The sequence below is a fragment of the Megalobrama amblycephala genome, linkage group LG10 (genome assembly GCF_018812025.1).
Source record: "Megalobrama amblycephala isolate DHTTF-2021 linkage group LG10, ASM1881202v1, whole genome shotgun sequence".
Classification (NCBI taxonomy): domain Eukaryota; kingdom Metazoa; phylum Chordata; class Actinopteri; order Cypriniformes; family Xenocyprididae; genus Megalobrama; species Megalobrama amblycephala.
The window spans coordinates 20151326-20172296 of NC_063053.1; the positions used below are offsets into that span (position 1 = coordinate 20151326).

Sequence of the window (20971 nt, forward strand, 5' to 3'; positions counted from 1 at the left end):
AGTTAGCAGCTTCACTCTCTCACCTTCAGCACATCTGTCCCTATTGCTAGATTTCTTCTTCTCACCACCATCCACTGGGCTTCTGTTTGTTTTTAATTTAGTATACCTGGTTCTTTCTTTAACACAGGATCCATTTTGTTGGAGTACAGAAGGTGATTCAGCACTATTTTGCGACTTTAACTTTGTGTCAGGAGTCTGTGAGAGGTCGCTTTCTGTAGAGGTCTCAGTTGACAGCACTGAACCATTGTCGGTGCTTGAAGTCTGAGGCTGAGATGCAGCCTGGGTCTGGATTTCAGTCCTACACAGAAAAGGATCTCTCTCCTGGGCCTGCCGTGCTGCAGCCTCTTTCTCTTCCGCCTCTTTCTTACGAATCCTCTTCAGCTCCTCGGCCTGGACTTTGTGAATGATGCTGTTCACATGCTCGGCAAGTTCTCCGCTCACTGTGTACGTGACGTCACTCAGCGCATAAGCCAGGTCATCGACCTTCTCGGTCACGGATTCCAACATGGCAGACATGGAGGGGAGACTTTGCTGGAAGCTCTTAAAAAATGCCATGTTGCAGTTTTGATGTAATTGCTCAGTTTATGATTTCTCTGAAAGCTTTCCAGCCCAGTCTTAAATTTATCATCGATGGAAGGTCATTTCAAAATACTCAAAACAAAATTTATTTACATAATATTAGACTACTTTAAATCTGCAGTTTAAAACTACTTCAAATGGCAAAAAACTATTGTAAACCAAAATTATATGAACACCTGAAAAAAAGAAAGAAAAATGAAAAACAAATTATCTTTAAATAACACACAATTTCCATATTTATAAACTCATGATTCATAAAGCAACTAAATAACAGTACACAAAAGTGCTCTGACTCTGATACACAGGTGAAGTGAGTCAGAGAGATCTCTCATCATTATGACAGTAATTGATGCTTTTCCAAAATCCATCAGAAACCACACACAGAGTGAACCAGGAATGAGCCAATTTGCCTCTGAACACAATCAGATGTGCGTATGTTACGATGTATAATTGTAATTATGTATAATGATTGTAGTTTATGCAGCTGTAATGCATGCAGCAGATGGTTCAGGGAACCACGGACACCAGGTTCTGAGTTTTCGTGGACATGTCCAGCATATTTACTCTACTGGAGATAAATTTGGCAGCAAACATAAGTAAATGTTCCCCTGAGGAAGAGGGCAAATGAGTTCTGTACATAATCAGAGAACACCATATGGGAGGTCCTTTCTGGCAGGGTGTAAGTTTGAATACCTCCATCATAACAGTGCTGAAGAGGGTGCCCTACTTATTGGCATAATACCTAAATGACCTGACATCCACTTTGACAGTGACAGAGGAATCATGGCCAGCATCCCTACAGGACATTGGAGCAAAGACATGAAACACATCTGACAATACCCTCGACTGGCACAGCCAATCAGACATACAGCACAGCAAAAAACTAAATGACTACAGATGACATTAAAAACTGTCTCAGTCAGTGTACATTTACACTTAAACACAATTAATAGAGAACATTTAGTATAAGTATATATTGTATCAGAGGGGAGCCATCAGGGTGTTGTAAACTATTGTTATAAACTATTGTAAAAGTAATATTTACAAACTTTACAGTAATAGTTAAGTAAAAACTGTTTTAATAAAAAGTCATCAGTTCTGATGTTATTTTAGGAATTTATGATTTGACAATAAACATCTAAATATTTTTGAGGAAATAAACCCTTCAAATCTGTCTATTCAGTTTGTGTTGTGTTGCGTAGACGTCCGTTTTCTCTATATTAGGATGTTTCCGCCTAAAGCTTTCAGCTCTGTGATTGGTGGTCCAGCTGTGAAATTACACAGGGCCAAGCCATAGAAATGGTGCGTTCCAAACGGGATATCCGATATGATTGTTTTCACTTTGGAGTGAAAACAACCACAACTGCCAGGATTTGTTTTTGTAAAAACAATGGGATTTTTTTTACAGTGTATTTTCTCAACGAGGGAAAATATACCATTCAAAAGTTTGGGGTCAGAAATATAGAAAGAAATGAATACTGGAAGGATTAATACAGCAAGGATGCATTAAATTGATCAAATGTAAAGACTTTTACATTGTATACAAAAAAAAAAATATATATATATTATTCAAATAAAAATGTTAGGGATGTCCCGATCACGTTTTTTTGCCCTCGATCCGAGTCTTTGTTTTGAGTATCTACCGATACCGAGTCCCGATCCGATACTTCTATAATACATAAAAAGAATAAAGAAGAGCGAAAAAACAGATCCAGGAACAGTGCTTTTCAGGTTTTTCAGGTATCTAACAGTCGTTTTCACGTACAGAAAATGGATAAAGTAATCAAATAAAAATATCACTGATATTATCTTTACTGAAAAATAAATAAAGATTAATCATTATTGAAGTTACAAAAACTATTCAGTCAAGAGCAGTGAGTGATTTCTTTGTTATTTGTTGTTTGATTTAACATTAAATACAGGCAGCAGGAATAGTTTTTTCCCTATAAGCATGCACGATCCAGTACATAACTGTTACACATGCGCTGTCTTTCTCGATAATTCTCACTTAAGACATAACCGATATGTTTGCAGGACACTGTAAGACGGGCAAGTTGACATAATTTTTGTATGAATTTGTCGCTGAAGCGCAAGACTGAAAGAGAACTCAGTTTTGCGCGCTGACTGAATAAGCGTTTCGCGCTTCGGATGAGCGCACACAAATCTTCTCACAGCGCGTGCGAGTTCTCTTTCGCGTCTTGTTCTTGAAGGTTTAAATCAGCAAGGCTTAAATGAGTTAGTTTAAACACAGCTTAAATGATTAGTTAAACACAGACAGCAACCTGTGCTGTTCATTCACCTGTATCAACACCCGGGTGATGACGGCGTAAATGACTGGACATTAAAGCAGACGGCACCCGCAGTTAACAGTTTACAAAGAGTGACTGTTTTGTCCACGCTTTCTGAATCGTTGTTGTAACGTTTTGCGCATCCATCGACTGAAACATATATATTTTAACTCTGTCTGTCTGTTTCCATGTTGCTATTTTAAACAAACCATATTAACCAAAGATGCTCGTCATTCGAATGGACCGCGGTGCAAGGCGTACCGAACCATAAGGGAGAACCGTGACCCCTAATACATATATATCCGAGTCCTGATCGGGAGGTAACGTCCGATTCCGATCGATTGAAACCACGTATCGGGCCCGATTTCCGATCACGTGATCGGATTGGACATCCCTAAAAAATGTATCACTGTTTCCACAAAAATATTAAGCAGCACAACTGTTTTCAACATTTTTAATGATAAGAAACATTTCTTGAGCCCCAAATCAGCATTTTAAAATTATTTCTCAATGATCATGTGACACCGAAAACTGAATTTCGAAATTTGAATAATATTTCACAATATTACTGATTTTACTTTATTGTTTAAATAAAAGACTTTCAAAAACATAAAAAAAAAAAAAAAATATACCAACCCCAAACTTTTAAAAAGGAATGGTGATGCATTTTATATTGTAACTGCATTTTATATTTGCTTTCAGCATTGTTTTTCCTCTGCTGTTCACGTGACTCTAGAAAAACATGCAACTGATTTCTGGATAACAATTATCACAATCATTGGCAGTAAATGAAGAACCACTGCACTATGCTACAACATTACAATTTCAAGTTTAATACACATCCATGTTTATTGTGCCTCACCAGGTCAAATAAGTTCAAACATACTTATCCAGTAAATGTCATTCTTATTATGCCACTGATTCTGATGCTAGCAGAGTTATGTAAAGCCCTGTGTGTGGGCAGCTCAGTGATGCCTGGATCTAGAACCTGTCTGTAGGATGTGTGTGTGTGTGTGGGCATTAAGTGCCCCTGTCAACAGTATAAGTGTGTAGGTGTGATTGAGTGCTTCATGGTTTAAACAATAGGTAGTTGTGTGTACAAATGTGTTTGGTTCATTGAGTTTATTCAAGCCAATTTTATTGTGTGTGTGAGTGTGTGTGCGCGCGCATGTAGACTGACAATGTGGACATTTGATCCTGAGTGTGTTTGGATTTCTGCCCAGATTTTCTCTCAGGCTGTTACATGATCCCCTTCATTCATTTTCACACACACACACACACACACACACACACACACACACACACACACACACACACACACACACATACACGCACACACACACACTATTGATCTAATAATTGGCCAGTGGCATCTGTCCTCTCTGATCAACATCCTGTGCTGAAGATCACAAGCTGACCAGTTCAGCACGTCACCATGTCTGACAGACAAACAGGAAGGAGTGTGCGGCCTATCCCAGAATTCCAAACCACCAAATCGTGTCTAACAAACCTCTCCAAGGCCTAAGTGGTGCTAATTAAGCTCTGTTAGTAATTCTCAGAGACTCTGATCTGAAGTTTAGCAGATAATTACCTCTCTGGAGATTGTCATGCAGTGTTTGGGAATTTGGATTCATGTTATCCTGGACCTCTCAGTTTCAAAAACAAGATTTGGTCTCATTACAGAGTGTTATGAAGTTATTTTAATCTAAATGAAAGAAATAAATCATGTTTTTTTTTTTTTTTTTTTGAATGACCGCTACTGTGCTAAAAATACCAGTGTGAAGAGTTCAACACACACTCTTGCTCAATCCAGCTCAATGATCCATACTGTACATCCGGCATTTCTGTTTCTCTTCACTGTAACTAACACTCAACCAGTTCACCAGTGGGGGAAAAAAAAATAAAAATAAATAAAATTCGCTATTGCCTTTTGAACTACTAATATTTGTTACTGGTTACAAAAGTGTCCCTTAAAAGTATTTTGGACACTTCTGTCAATGCATTACATTCAAAACACCAAATGAAAACAAATATTTAATAGATGTATGAAGTCATTTCCCCTCAAGCACATGTCCTGGTAGGTCTATATTTCAATATATACTACAGTTCAAAAGTTTGGGGTCTGTAAGAAAAATAAAGTAAAAACAGTAATATTGTAAAATATTATTACAATTAAAAATAACTTTTTTTATGGCAAAGCTGAATTTTCAGCATCTTTACTCCAGTCTTCAGTGTCACATGATCCTTCAGAAATCATTCTAATATGCTGATTTGCTGCTCAAGAAACATTTCTTATTATTATCATCAAAACAGTTGTGCTGCTTCATATTTTTGTGGAAAACCATGATACTTTTTTTTTTTTTTTTTTTCAGGATTCTTTGATGAATAGAAAAGTTCAAAAGAAAACGTCTTTACCTTTTCATCAATTTAATACATCCTTGCTGATTAAAAGTATTAATTTATTTTTAAAAAATTTTACTGACCCCAAATTTTTTGAATGGTAGTGTATATAATTCATTATTTATTATAAATTATAAGTGTGATTTAAGTTTCCAAATCGAGGGGTCACTGTATGTTACTCACACACAATTGGAGAAAAACAAACACAAACCTGCTGCTTCTGTGCTCTTCCTGTACTGGTCGAGGCTGGGCAGTTGGTTGGCACTCTCAAGGGACAGTTTGATATTGAGGTAAAGAAAGAGTACAATCACAAGAAAGATGAACACGCCAATGCCAGACAGGAACCCCAAAGCCTCAGGAGACACTGTAGAGAGAAAAAGAGATTCATTTACTATTACAATAAGGGACACTAAAAATGAGAGAGAAAGAGAGGATAGAAGATTTATGAAAATATATAGAAACAATTCCCATGACCGTTCCAGTCGGTTGGAGTTACAGGATCAGGATTTAATTTCTGATTCAATTCAAATTTGGTATTTTTTATTTAATTAATTAATTTATTTTTTACTTTCCTTGACTTTTCCAGGCTTGGAAAAACAAATTTAAAATCCAGGTTTACTGAGACAATGAGAACAAGAGATGTTTTTAAGTTCTTCTGAAGCAGATTTTTGCTTGATCTAGAATTGGTAAATTAATCAATCACATATCAGCACTTAAAAATAAAGAGAAAGACATCAGTACTCATACAAAGAGACCAGCAATGCAGAAAAATACCAATAAGAAAATGTTCACAATGAGTGAAAAGGGTTTGACCTGACCACCTTCCTTTATTAACACCAACCACAGAAATGATATAATGTAACTGCCCAAGTTCTGCTCTATGTGGCCACATATTTCAGGATGACAGAGGGAAATGACCCGATTCCAGATGGTTGGTTACCCACTTCGAGAATAAATAAACCTACCAGAGATGATTTCTGCACTGAACTGTATCACAGCTTTGTGTGAGTGGATTTGACTCTAAAGCTCCACACACATACCCATCTGCAAGAGTAAGTGTGAATTATTCACACAAATTATGCAATGTGATTCTGTCCCATCAGCCTCTCTCCCCCTCAGGATGGCAGTTTTAGTACTGCCGTCTGACAGGAACAGACTGAAATATTAAAAGGAGAAATCCATCCATTGTAGACTACTTTTTATTCATTTTAAAACTCTATTAAATTACAGCCATCTAGAATATGTGGCTCTGACTGGTCAATCACAACACTGAGTGATCTTGTACCACTCTGTGCTTTTCAATTCAAACTAAAATATATTTTAACTCTAGGCTGCTGGTTAAAAAAAAAAAAAAAAAAAAGGTTACCATGAGCTACAAATATTACAAAATCTTATTATGGCTGTAAAGTCTAATGAAAAATTGCCAATAAATAAAACTACAAAATTTATTGATGATAAATTTGTAAATGCGGCCGAGGGCCAATCAAGGTAAGATGAGGTCAAAAGTCATTAAAAACACTATTATGCCAATAAAGCGAATCCATAATGTTCCATTCCAGAGTGTGGAAAAAAAATAACAGCAATGTTCAATGGAATGATCTTTCTTACATAACAACAGCTCTTAACCATGGCAACAGAGTTCCTGCTGTCACTGATCCTGTTTAGCCAGTTAACCGCTAACTGCACAATCTAGCATTGACACCAGCTAGCTGCTGCTGTTTTTAGCACGCAGGAGGACGTCACAACACAGGACAAACTGATCAATGGCCAAATGCAAATGACAACACTCTTTTTTCATGATGTAGACTGTGAAGAGTTAGACTAGACATTACTGAACTACCAAAATTAGCTCATTTCTGTTGTTTGTTTAGCCTAGTCATGCACACAACACATTTGATGTACATGTGACGGTAATAGGCCGAAGGAAATTTAAAATCTAATTTTTCCTGATATTTGCCACAGTGCTTCCTGACAACACAGACATGCTTCTAAACGATTACAAACTGCGGTAAAACATCAATAGCCCAAGAAAGCACTAACAACATGAGACATTTTTCCACAGCACTGGTAGATGACTCACAAATTTGCATTATGAATACAGTATGCAAGAAATAAATAATTACAAGCCTGGTCCTAAATGTTCTAAAACAGGCTACATTTTAATACACTTCATTATTTTTCATGTTTGTTTATGAATAGAGGCATTGAGGGAGTTAATACAGCCTTTTGAGTATATGAGGTGATTTTGGTCAAACAAACATTATAAAACAGCTCTCCCTCCATCTGCTATTTTTAGTGATGCTAATTGATTTACAGCCTGTGTGTTTTCTGATCAATGCAATGAAAACATTTCCCTGATAACACATTTTTTTCTTCTCCCCCTTGATGTTTCCTCCTTCTGTTCTGTCTTTTACAATTATTTCTGGTTTGTGTCCTGTCATGTTCTATTGAAATATATTTAACTTGCCGTGAGGTGCATTTAGCCACCTTACAGAAGGAGAAAAAAAAAAATCCATCAGTCGCAAGACCTTGTGAAAGTCCTGCAGTCAGATGCCAATTTAGTCAACGAGGCCTGAGTGACAGACATCAATAATCCACTGTATTGAGAGCTCTTACTGTCAGTCTCTGTACACTTATAGAGGGGCGCTGACAGGATAAACCGACAGCCTCAGTACGGCCCAGTGCTCAGAGAGGAAACTTTTACAGTAGGCTTTCCAAACCTGCAAAGTTTTAAAGGAGCTGTTCACCCAAAAATAAAATGTCATTCCAAAACAGTTTTTTAAAAAAATGATTTTTTTTCTGCTGAACACAAAAGGACAAATTCTGGCAATACACTAACGTACAAAGGTCACTTATGCTCACCAGGGCTGCATTTATTTGATTAAAAATACAGTAAAACATTTTAATTTATAATATTATTATAATTAAATTTTGTTTTATAATTTAAAATGTATTTATTTATGTTTATTTTAACATATTTAGGGCCTGAGCACCGATGGTGTGAGGACCCTATTGTAATTGCTCGGCCAATTCTTCTTCTCTGAAATGAATCGCATTTTTGAGGGCCTAAACGTTCTCGAAAACTCATGAAACTGCACACGCGTCAGATGTGGTGAAAATTTACGGCTGATATGGGTTTCAGAATTAGGTGTGGCAAAATGGCTCGATAGCGCCACCTACAGTATTTCAATTAAGCATCCTTCGTGCTATGCTTCATGAACAAGTATGAAATTCGGTAGAAACATGTAACAGCCCAATACCTACAAAAAAGTCCCTGGGAGCAAAATCTGAAAACCCAACAGGAAGTGAGATATTTTGAATTTTCTCTGCAAAATTTTTGCAGTTTTTGCCATTTCCAGACGTTATAATTTAACACACTCCACCTAGAGCTTTATTCAGATCAATCAGATCTAATCTAAAGGCCTTTGTGACGTTAAATTGCGAAGATCTAGAGTTTCCATCGAAGGGCGTGGCCGTGGTGCCTTGACGAAAGTCGATGTTTCTCCATGAAACAGGAAATTGTTGTAACTTGGGCATACAATGTCCAATCTGCCCCAAACTTCACGTTTTATTAGAGTCCTGGCCTGAAGACATCTACATGGCAATATTCAGTTACAGTCATAGCGCCACCTGTGGGCAACAGGAAATGACATGTTTTACTCTGTGATAGAGTAAAATCCTCATAGAGATGTAACCAGATCAACATCATATTTGGTCAATCTAATCTTAAGACCTTAATGATGTTAACTTGCGAAGATCTTGAGTTTTCGTTGAAGGGCGTGTCCGTGGCGGCCTGACAAAGTTTGATGTTTCGCCATGAAAGAGGAAGCTGTTGTAATTCTGTTAAACAATGTCAGATCTGCCCCAAACTTCATATGTTTGATGAGAGTCCTGGCCTAAAGACATCTATTTGCCAATATTCATTTAGTCATAGCGCCACCTACTGGCAACAGGAAATGGCATGCTTTGCACACATTTGCATATGCCATAAAGTGCCAAAAATGCTAGAAACACGTTAAATCATGCAACACTTGGCGAAGTGCTAAAGTATGCGATTAACGCCATGAAACACTAAGTTATTGTAACTCAGGCATACAATGTCCGATCTGTTCCAAACTTCACATGTTTTATAATAGTCCTGGCCTGAAGACATATACATGGCAATATTCAGTTATAGTCAAAGCACCACTTGTTGGCAGCAGGAAGTGTGGCATGTCGAAATGACTTTGCTATATTTCTCCTGTATTTACTCGCTTACATGCATGTCACCCACTATTCACTGTTTTCCTAAGGCCACCAGGTGGCAGTGGCCCCAGGTGTGAGGGACCTTTCATCGCTGCTTTCAGCTTTAATTTAAAATGTAATTTATTCATGTGATGGCAAAGCAGAATTTTCAGCAGCCATTATTCCAGTAAATAATTGTAATATTCTGATTTGTTGACATTATGAATTTATTTACTGTCACTGATCATTTTAATTCATCCTTGCTAAATAAAAGTGATAATTTCTCTTAGAAAAAAAAAAAAACATAAAAAGAAAAAGGAAAGAAAGAAAGAAAGAAAGAAAGAAAGAAAGAAAGAAAGAAAGAAAGAAAGAAAGAAAGAAAGGATGCAACAAGAGATAAATGGACACAGTAAGCATGTTTTTTCATGCTTTTTTCCTCTGATGTGTATGAAACAGAGAAACCCCTCAAGTCAATGGTAAGAATCTGCACACCTGTTGCTCGATGCAGAACTGCATCTCTGATTTAAATCCAGGTCATCAGATAGAAAATCACCTGAGCCAGGCAGAATCTGGGCCAATGAGAGGAAGCCAGAAATGTACATCTGGACAGAGCAGGTGCATCTGGAGTAAAGACACTGCTGAGCCATTCAAACCGAAGAAAGCAGGCCAAGGAGGAGAGAAACTGAGACAACACTAAATCTAACCCTTAAAATATACACAGTGACCACAACTACCTCAAATAAATCCACCTCATATAAATGTATTCTAAACATAATTAGTAGCTTGTTCTTTAATACGGAGTCTCTGAGATTTTTCTCTGAGATTGTGTGTAGCACTGATTCAAATATGGTAAATTATTATCATGCTATTATAGCTTTCTGCTTCTCGGATACTGTTGGCTGGTTCTGTTGTCATAGAAACAGATAAAAGCATGCCAGGATGCTCAGCCACCCCTGAATTACAAAATACTACAGACACAAAAACACTCACAAAAAACATTTAAACGCTGTTGTAAACTCCCACAAAACAACACACCTTGCTCTCAGAGGCCCACATGCACGCCCTCAGTCATAACACACTCTCACAGACACAAACACATAGACACCAGCGCTGTGTGTACACTCAGAGATATACAGCAATGTAATCTGAACACAAACATACATGTCTGCTGAGTGATGCTGCAAACACACAAACACACACGCAAAGTCTAATCATACTTGATTAGAGACATAAACAGCCTCATAAACTGCTTTTGAAACACGTTAAAATATCATCAGTGTCATTATACAGGATTCAATCTTAAAGTGTTTTCATTATAAAACAGAACCAGTTTCAGTGATGGAACATTACAAAGATTCTGCAGTGCTGCGCCTCATTTTCTTCCATTGAATTCTTTCTGTGTCCCTCATTCTCTCTCTCTCTCTCTCTTTCTCTCTCTCCTGTCAAACTATCAAGCTACTCATCATTTAAAGTGGTTACGTTAAGCTACTAATAAACTGTAGCTAACTGCTGTATATTAACTTAAAATGAATCAGACTTCCTATAGCTTCATATCAGAGATGGAGGACATTTTTGATTATCACTGAAGTTTACTCAGTTAAAAACGATGTATGGCATTTTGTAATGCTAAACTGCTTCTTGTTGGAAAAAGAAGCTTGTTACTGGAAAAGCTAAACTAAACTACTCTCATCACTGAAATAGTTAAGCTTGTAGCATCCCACATTTAGTTAGTTACTCCCAGAAACTCACAGGAAATTGGTATTAGCCACAGCAATAATGTCATGCAGTGAACAAATACCTATGAGTTTGATTGACAGATGTTGCCTGAGAAGCGTACAAACTAACACACACTATGCACACAGGCGGGGACTAACTCCTCTTCTAACATTGTTCACTGAAATCTTGTCTGTGATATGATACAATTATGTTCTTAAAAATAAAAACAAAACAAAAAAAACAATGGTATCTCTACTTGTTAATCTGAACATTCACAGTCAATACATATTTTGTTTGTGTTAAAAAGTTTAAAGGTGCCCTAGAACTTTTTTTACAAGATGTAATATAAGTCTAAGGTGTCCCCTGAATGTGTCTGTGAAGTTTCAGCTCAAAATACCCCATAGATTTTTTTAAATTCATTTTTTTAACTGTCTATTTTGGGGCATAATTAGAAATGAACCGATTCAGGGTGTATGACCCTTTAATTCTCGTGCTCCACGCCCCAAGACCTCGCGCTTGCCTTAAACAACATAAAAAAAAATTCAAACAGCTAATATAACCCTCAAAATGGATCTTTACAAAGTGTTCGTCATGTCTAATCGCGTAAGTACAGTGTTTATTTTGATGTTTACATTTGATTCTGAATAAGTTTGAGGCTGTGCTCTGTGGCTAACGGCTAATGCTACACTGTTGGAGAGATTTATAAAGAATGAAGTTGTGTTTATGCATTATACAGACTGCAAGTGTTTAAAAATGAAAATAGCTACGGCTCTTGTCTCCGTGAATACAGTAAGAAACGATGGTAACTTTAACCACATTTAACAGTACATTAGCAACATGCTAACGAAACATTTAGAAAGACAATTTACAAATATCACTAAAAATATTATGTTATCATGGATCATGTCAGTTATTATTGCTCCATCTGCCATTTTTCGCTGTTGTCCTTGCTTGCTTACCTAGTCTGTTGATTCAGCTGTGCACATCCAGACGTTAATACTGCCTGCCCTTGTGTAATGCCTTGAACATGGGCTGGCATATGCAAATATTGGGGGCGTACACCCCGACTGTTACGTAATAGTCTGTATTATGTTGACCTGTTCTTCGGAGGTCTTTTAAACAAATGAGATTTATATAAGAAGGAGGAAACAATGGAGTTTGAGACTCACTGTATGTCTTTTTCATGTACTGAACTCTTGTTCCCATTCAGTCGGTCACGTTCGACGTACGTCGGACAGACCGACGAATAGGAATCTCGCTAGAGAGGCCAATCTACTTCGAGTGTAACTAAAACGAGCCAATGCACATTGGCGTGCAATCATATGCATCAGCTGCTCGCCTCGCAGCGCGGGTATATAATGAGCAGCAGGTGCGTTGCATCTTCAGCTTTTCGCTTCGGAGCCGAACGGTGTTTGTTCCTGTTCTCTGCAAGCGAGTGTCTGCTAGAAGACGAGTCAAGCTTTTTGGTTGAACTTCTCTTTTTTTCCGAGTGCAGGCGAACAGCACAGCAGCGGGGTTGAAGTCCTCTCTTTTTCTGTTTTTGTTTCGTTTGCCGTTTTTGAGCAAATAGCTGTTTTGACAGCGTCGGAAGGCTGTTCTCACGGCCGGTACGGTGCGCTTTTGAGCGCTGAAAAGCCGTTTTTACGGCTGGTAAGAGTGAGCGCCTTCAAAGAGAGAGAGAGAGAGAGCACACGACAGGCTGCACACAATCCCTGTCTGTGTTGCGGCGGCCGTTCCCCTGCGTGCTTCAGCACTTTTAAAAGAGTAAAGTCCCTGAAAGAGCTTACACAAGTAGATTCGCGTCTTTTTAAAGATGACATCCTACTTGTGTTTCTGGATGCGGTCGTTCCTGTCCTCACTGACGGCCACGATCACTGTTTCACATGTCTGGGCGCGTGTTGAAATGATGTTTGTGGGTGTTTCATGTTTTCATATGAGAACATGATCACGTCGACACGCCGGTCGTGACTCTTCTTTCTCCGGGAAGCTTGAGTCCCCTCTGTTGTTGGCCAGCTGCCGCTTGTGTGTAAAAGCACAGCCGCGGGTCTGCCCGACACTCTGGGAAGACCGTGGAGATCAGCGAGAGCAAACCTCTCGCTCCTCTGTGTGTCGTGTGCCGTCGAGCTGCCGGGCTGTAGCGCGGGTTGTCACGGCAACCCAGCGCTCGCTCGGCGCTCTAGATGCGCGGTTCCCTTGCATAATCTCCATTGTAGCGCCCTCTCTGGTGCACCAGAAGAGGTCTACTTTGCTGATATGGCTTGGGTGACATGAGGTTGAGGGGTTCCTTCGGGGAACCAACCCCCTAGGGCCCCTCCCTCTCTAGCGCATTGCAAGCTGTGCAGTTTCTGGATTGGATTGCTGGTCCTACTCATAGTGGAACCTAGCATTTCATTCAGAGCTCCAGCTGAGGGACAGACGTCGATTGCAGCATCGGAGAGAGTGCTGTTATGCTCTGGAAATGAGGGTGACGCTGCCCACTGTAATGGTGTGTGCTTATGCTGACTCAGATTCGGAGTTTACAGCCATGCTTTCCTGGGTCTTCCAGATGTGCATGGAAAACTTGGCAGTATGGGGGTATGTTGGTGCCATAAATATGGAATGCCAAAAGTGCCAAAATCTGCATAAGTTTTTCCTCTCTCACTACCCTCTTGGTTGGGGTGGCTGTACACAGACCACACCCACCCTGCATGTGAGGCCAAGGCACTCTTTTTGCATGAGGGTAGTTCTGTACTGGGGTTGAGCTGCGCTTGTTGACTAACCGTGATCAAAGTCACGGCGCAGGCCCTCAGCCAGACGATGTCCACCTCAGTGGTCCAGAAGTGCCCCCTGGCTTACCTTGTGAGGTGCGAGAGGTTGTCAAGCTAAATGCTTTCTCAATGCTCCCATCTTACGAGGTGGCCTTTTCGGTGACACTGTCGAGGACTGAGCCCAGCGGTTCTCCTCAGTTAGTAGCGGATCGGGGAGCTTCCCATGACAAACCATTGAGTTCCTCTTGGGCCGCCCCTCGGTCTGCTCGTCGCCAAGGGTGTCGTCCCCTGCAAGAAACTCTGGCCCAGCAGGCTCTGCTGTGTCCATTGCGGGGAGATGACGCCTCCCGTCTCTGCAGCTGTTAAGTGGTTGGTGAGAATCACCCCTGAGACGGGCGACCCAGAAATGGGTGGGGCTGCTCTTCCACCCCTGGAGGAGGGCCGGGTGGTAAATCCTTTTATTGGGTTTGTTTCTGTTCCGCCACTGACCCAAGAGGCAGTGGTACCCAAAATTAAAAGAGCAGTTCCTCCATTTCCAGGTCTGAAGAGGGTTTGGAGAGCAGTGGGAGGAGAAAAACCTCACCACTCTCATCCCCCTCTTCTGTCGCCAGCGGACAGCAGCGAGCAGCGGGCAGCCAAAGCCTCGACTGCTCCCTCTGTCCATCCGTGGAACCAGGTAAGTGTTGCCTAGCACACTGTGACGCCGCTTCGGGCCGCCTCACAAAGAGAGCCCCCCGAGCCGCGTCCCTGTGTTCCACCTCGCTGCCCCGCTGCGGGTACGCCGGTGGTCTCTTTGGTCCCGCTTGTACGGTCTCTGCGAGCCCGGTTAGCGCTCCCCAGTCCGTCTCGCTGGCTCATTCGGACCATCAGGCTCGGCTATGCGATTCAGTTCGCCCGGCATCCCCCCAAGTTCAGGGACGTCCTCTTCACTACAGTGAAAGATGTCGTTGCCCCTGTCTTGCGTGCGGAGATCGCAGTCCTACTGGCGGAGGACGCGATGGAGCCGGCCCCTCCAGCCGATATGAGGTCAGGGTCCTACAGTCCCTACTTCATTGTACCCAAAAAGAGCAGTGGGTTATGACCGATCTTGGACCTGCGAGTTTTGAATCGGAGCCTGTACAAGCTACCGTTCAAAATGCTGACGCAGAAGCGCATTTGAGTGCATCCGTCCCCGAGATTGGTTTGCAGCGATCGACCTGAAGGACGCGTACTTCCATGTCTCGTTTCTTCCGCAACACAGGCCATTCCTGCGCTTTGCGTTCGAAGGTCGAGCATATCAGTACAGAGTCCTACCCTTCGGGCTGGCCCTGTCTCCCCGCGTCTTTACGAAAGTCGTAGGGGGAGCCCTTGTTCCCATGAGAGAACAGGGTGTTCGCATTCTTAACTACCTCGACTGGCTCATTCTAGCACAGTCCCGGGGTTAGTTGTGCGAACACAAGGATTTGGTGCTCAGACACCTCAGCCAGTTGGGTCTTCAGGTCAACTGGGAAAAGAGCAAACTCTCCCCTGTGCAGAGGATCTCTTTTCTCGGTATGGAGCTGGATTCGGTCGAACAGATAGCACGCCTCACAGAGGAACGTGCTCAGTCGGTGTTGAACTGCCTGAATACGTTCAATGGCAGGACAGCGGTCCCACTGAAATTCTTTCAGAGGCTCCTGGGGCATATGGCGGCCGCGGCGGCAGTAACCCCGCTTGGTCTGCTTCATATGAGACTGCTTCAACACTGGCTTCACGGCCGAGTCCCGAGATGGGCGTGGCAACGCGGCACGTTCCGGGTGCTAATCACTCAGGAGTGCCGCCAAGCCTTCAGTCCGTGGTCGGACCCTTTGTTCTCCGGGCAGGAGTGCCCCTAGAACAAGTGTCCCGGCATGCTGTGGTATTCACAGATGCTCCTGCCACCGGCTGGGGTGCCACGTACAACGGGCATGCAGTGTCAGGGGTTTGGACGGGACCCCATCTGCATTGGCACATCAATTGCCTCGAGTTGCTAGCAGTACGTCTTGCTCTGAGCCGCCTCAAAGGGCCGCTACGGGGCAAGCATGTACTGGTCCGTACGGACAACACTGCGACCGTTGCGTACATCAACCATCAAGGTGGTCTACGCTCCCGTCGCATGTCGCAACTCGCCCCCCATCTCCTCCTCTGGAGTCAGAAGCGTCTGAGGTCGCTTCATGCCATTCTTGTCCCTGGTGTGCTCAGCCATGTGGCCGACGAGCTATCACGAGCTGAGCTGCCAGGAGAGTGGCGACTCCACCCCCAGGTGGTCCAGCTGATCTGGAGAGAGTTTGGAGAGGCTCAGGTAGACCTGTTTGCCTCACCGGAAACCTCCCACTGCCAGTTGTTTTACCCCCTGTCCGAGGGAACACTCGGGACAGACGCACTGGCACTCAGCTGGCCCCGGGGCCTTCGCAAATATGCGTTTCCCCCAGTGAGCCTACTTGCACAGACCCTGTGCAAAGTCAGGGAGGACGAGGAGCAGGTCCTCTTAGTTGCGCCCTATTGGCCCGACCAGACCTGGTTCCCAGAACTTTCACTCCTTGCGACAGCCCTCCCTGGCCCATTCCTCTGAGGAAGGACCTTCTTCTCAGAGACGGGGCACTCTTTGGCACCCGCATCCAGACCTCTGGAAACTCCATGTCTGGTCCCTGGACGGGACGCGGAGGTTCTAGGTGACTTACCCCCTGAGGTACTTAACACCATCACTTCGGCACTTGCACTGTCTACGAGACGTGCTTACGCCTCGAAGTGGAACCTGTTCGTCGAGTGGTGCTCTTCTCGCCGAGAAGACCCCCGAGGATGCTCGATCGGAGTCGTGCTTTCCTTCTTGCAGCAAGGGTTGGAGCGTAGGCTGTCCCCCTCCACCCTCAAAGTCCATACTGCTGCTATCTCCGCTTACCACGACCACATAGATGGCAAATCTGTTGGTCAGCACGACCTGGTCGTCAGGTTCCTTAGGGGGGCGAGACGGTTAAATCCTCCTCGTCCCCCCTCCATACCCTCTTGGGACCTCACTCTGGTGCTAAGAGCACTTCAGATTGCTCCCTTTGAGCCTTTGCAATCGGCAGACTTAAAGATTCTGTCTATGAAGACTTTGCTGCTGGTTGCATTGGCCTCCATCAAGAGGGTAGGGGACCTGCAGTCATTTTCGGTCGACGTATCGTGCCTGGAGTTCGGGCCGGGTGATAGCCACGTGGTACTAAGACCCCGGCCTGGCTATGTGCCCAAGGTTCCTACCATTCCCTTCAGGGACCAGGTGGTGAGCCTGCAAGCGCTGCCCTCGGAGGAGGCAGACCCAGCCCTGGCTTTGCTCTGTCCAGTTCGCGCTTTGCGACAGTACATAGACAGGACCAAAGCCTCAGGACCTCAGACCAGCTCTTTGTCTGTTATGGAGGCCAGCAGAAGGGAAAGGCTGTCTCCAAGCAGAGGATGGCCCACTGGATAGTGGATGCCATCGCCCTGGCTTACCAAGCTCAGGGCGTGCCCTGCCCGCTCAGGTTGCATGCTCACTCCACGAGAGGTGTCGCATCCTCCTGGGCGCTGGCTCGTGGCGCCTCACTGACAGACATTTGTAGAGCTGCGGGCTGGGCGACACCTACACGTTCGCTAGATACTATAGCCTTCGTGTCCAGCCGGTCTCCTCCCGTGTTCTCGCCACAGGTCAGAGGCACGGAGAGGCCCCGGCTTAGTGTCGGCTTGCTGCGCTACATGCGCTTCTTTTCTCCAGAGAGTCCCTACAAGGCAGACCCTGTCGAGTCCTCCGATATCCCTTCGGCAGCCGACGTGGCGGAGCGTCTGGCGCCAGGCCTATACTCCGTTGTATCCTTGAGAACCGGGTTTAGGCTGGGTTCCATATGTGTGACCCTACGGGGATCCCATATGGTTGGTTCCACGGTTGCTCCTAAACGAAGCCCGTGTCTTTCCCTCTGGGAGAACCTACCCTTCATCGGGTTGGAGTCACCCCAGCTCTTCCATATGTAGCACAGCCCTACAGGGTTAGTCCATATGTACTTCTCCACATAACTCCTTCGGGGAAGGATGTGGCTTCCGCAGCGTTCCTTTCCCAGCGAAAGGGTACGCTTTCCCAGCGTTATCCAAAAGTCTCACTGAATGGGTTTTGGGGAACAGCAGTGATCGACTCTCTCTGTGTTAGCCCTGTCCCACCATCCTCAGGCAAGGGGGTTCAGGTGGCTTACTACAGAGCGCTGGAAGGGGGCAGCTCCTGTGGCGCTTTGGTAGGGATTCCTATTCGTCGGTCTGTCCGACGTACGTCGAACGTGACCGACTGAACGGGAACGTCTCGGTTACAAAGGTAACCCTCGTTCCCTGAAGGAGGGAACGGAGACGTACGTCCCGTCGCCACAGTCGCTGTACCCCGCTGATGCTGCTGCCTATCCGGTTCGGCTCCTCAGCGAAAACCTGAAGATGCAACGCACCTGCTGCTCATTATATACCCGCGCTGCGAGGCGAGCAGCTGATGCATATGATTGCATGCCAATGTGCATTGGCTCGTTTTAGTTACACTCGAAGTAGATTGGCCTCTCTAGCGAGATTCCTATTCGTCGGTCTGTCCGACGTACGTCTCCGTTCCCTCCTTCAGGGAACGAGGGTTACCTTTGTAACCGAGACGTTATTTAACCATGCCGAGGTAAATTCAATTTTTGAATCTAGGGCACCTTTAATGGTCCTGGAAAAAAAAAAAAAAAAAAAAAAAAAAAAAAAAAAAATCACACTTGTACTGTTTGCGGTCAAAAATGACTGCATTGGAAATGAATAGGAAGCAAATTCACATTTCTTGAGATGCCAAACTTAAATTTGGAACACCACTTGTTTAGATTTATGGCTTTGATTTTCTCACAGTTTTAGAGTAAAACATGTTTTGGAAAATATATATTTCATATTTAAAAAAAAAAAAAATCATAATAATAAACTTAGTGATTGGTCACTAGTCCCCGTGAACCAGAAGTTGCAGACTTTTCTCCAGTGTTGTGACGTATTTGTCTGTGAAAAGGAATATTGAATAGAGGACAGGGTTTTACTTTCCTCCTCTCCATCTCTCACTCATAGCAGACTAATGGTTGGAGGGGAGTGGTTTAAGCATTTTCAACTAAAGCCGTCAAACTGACGTAATCAGAGAAGGAACGCCATTCCAGACCAGAAGTAACTTTTCAGATTTTGATTAAAGATTACCACGACAAACTATTTTTTCCTGTGTACGGATTAATCGCTCACCACAAGACTAGTAATATGCGCTAACAAAGTAAATAGGGTCAATTTTGATTTCATGATGACTTTAAACTTCTATAGCTTTTTTAAAATTTACAATCTGCCAAGTGTCTTCTTTAAAAAGAGACCTAATTTAGTTAAGGTCTATGCTCAAAAAGTGTTTAACAGGTAATAAATGGATCATAACTATTCCATAAATATAATTTAGCACCATAAAATTCAATAAAAACACATTATTGAACTAAAATATAGTACAATAATTTAATTGAAATAAAAAATCTTTTTCGGCCATATTTGACCACCACATGAGCAGCACCAGAGGGTAAAAAATTGCATGGTCAAAGATGCATACTAAGCTCTGCAGTTGGAGTCATGTCTAAATAGGGTCATCAGTAGGTTGGCAGTACTGATTGGTACAGCCTCAGGAACAGCTTTGCCGAGACCCAGCGCTCATCCGGTCCACCTGGAACATGAGACTTTATTACACTGGGACTGCAGATCCTCACTAATGATGTTAAATCTGCAGAGACTGAGCTCTCACTAAACACGCAGCCAGCCGATAACAAACAAGACAGCTGGACAAACCCCAGAGGAACTCAAGAACAACAGCACCATCCGAAAAAAAAAAAGAAAAGGTTTTATGTCTCATCCACTGAAATCCTTCAGTAAATTTAGTTTATCTCTAGTGCACAATAAAATATTTCCCACAACATATTGTCTTTATTTAATTTCGTTTACACTTACAAAGATACTAAAGAAACTAAAAGACATCACACCACTGAAATCTTTCTGAGAGGATGATGGACAAATGGTTAGGTTTGACAATACACAGACAACAAAAAAAAATGAAAAACTATAAGTCAGAAAGCTCAAAACAACAGATACAACAAGGAAAGTGCACTAAAGATCAAATAAAGACACATTAACATAGTGTGACCTTACTAACACATTGAGAAGAAGACAGGAAGACATCACTCCAGACCAGCGTAAATGTGCCAGGTCTGGATTCAAAGCAATGGTACAGGACAGGTGGCAGCCATTTTATGTTTAAACTGGCCGCTTACCTTTTCTGATGCAGATAAGCTCATGTACTCCACAATTCCGCTCTCCACCTGCAGAAACAAAGCAACATTTAATGACAAACGCTACACACGTGCAACAAGACATTAAACAGAGACACATACACAGAGAAACAAACAGACATTTATAACTGATGCACATGAGACTTGAAGACTTCATCACAATGACAAAAGACTGGACACAATGAATCCAGGAAATGGATTTCAAAGAAACAAATGTAAGATTTCACACAAGAGAACTATTTTGTGTTGATATTTAACACCTTGAACCAGTGTTGCTATTATTAACTCAAACTAAGCACATATTTGAACAAATTTACTAAAATTTAAAAAGAGTAAAATGAAAACTGAAAATATAAAAATAAAAGCAATTCAAAATATTAAAGGTGCCGTAGAACGTACGTAATATAAGTCTAAGGTGTTCCCTGAATGTGTCTGTGAAGTTTCAGCTCAAAATACCCCATATATTTTTTTTTATTAATTTTTTTAACTTCCTATTTTGGGGCATCATTAACTATGCACCGATTCAGGTTGAGCAGCCCCTTTAAATCTCGCGCTCCATGCCCTCCCGAGCTCTCGACTATAAGTGCAGTTATACAGTGCATAAACAAAGTTCACACAGCTAATATAACCCTCAAATGGATCTTTACAAGATGTTCGTCATTCATGCTGCATGCATGCATCAATTCCTGTGAGTATAGTATTTATTTGTATG

The 20971-nt window shown here is 42.5% G+C and overlaps 1 protein-coding gene across 4 annotated transcripts in view; it reads right to left on the minus strand.

Moving 5' to 3' along the window:
- Positions 1-20971, minus strand: part of syt14a (synaptotagmin XIVa) — a 60317-nt gene that overhangs the window by 22657 nt on the left and 16689 nt on the right. For 2 of the 4 annotated variants that reach the window (XM_048205320.1, XM_048205319.1), the window contains exons 2-3: positions 20242-20289; positions 5479-5631 (exon numbers count right to left, since the gene is read on the minus strand). In XM_048205320.1, coding sequence (XP_048061277.1) covers positions 5479-5631; positions 20242-20289 — 201 coding nt within the window. Of the gene's footprint in view, positions 1-23; positions 756-5478; positions 5632-20241; positions 20290-20971 lie in introns of those variants that run through there. The other 2 variants (XM_048205318.1, XM_048205317.1) reach the window with 1 other exon arrangement.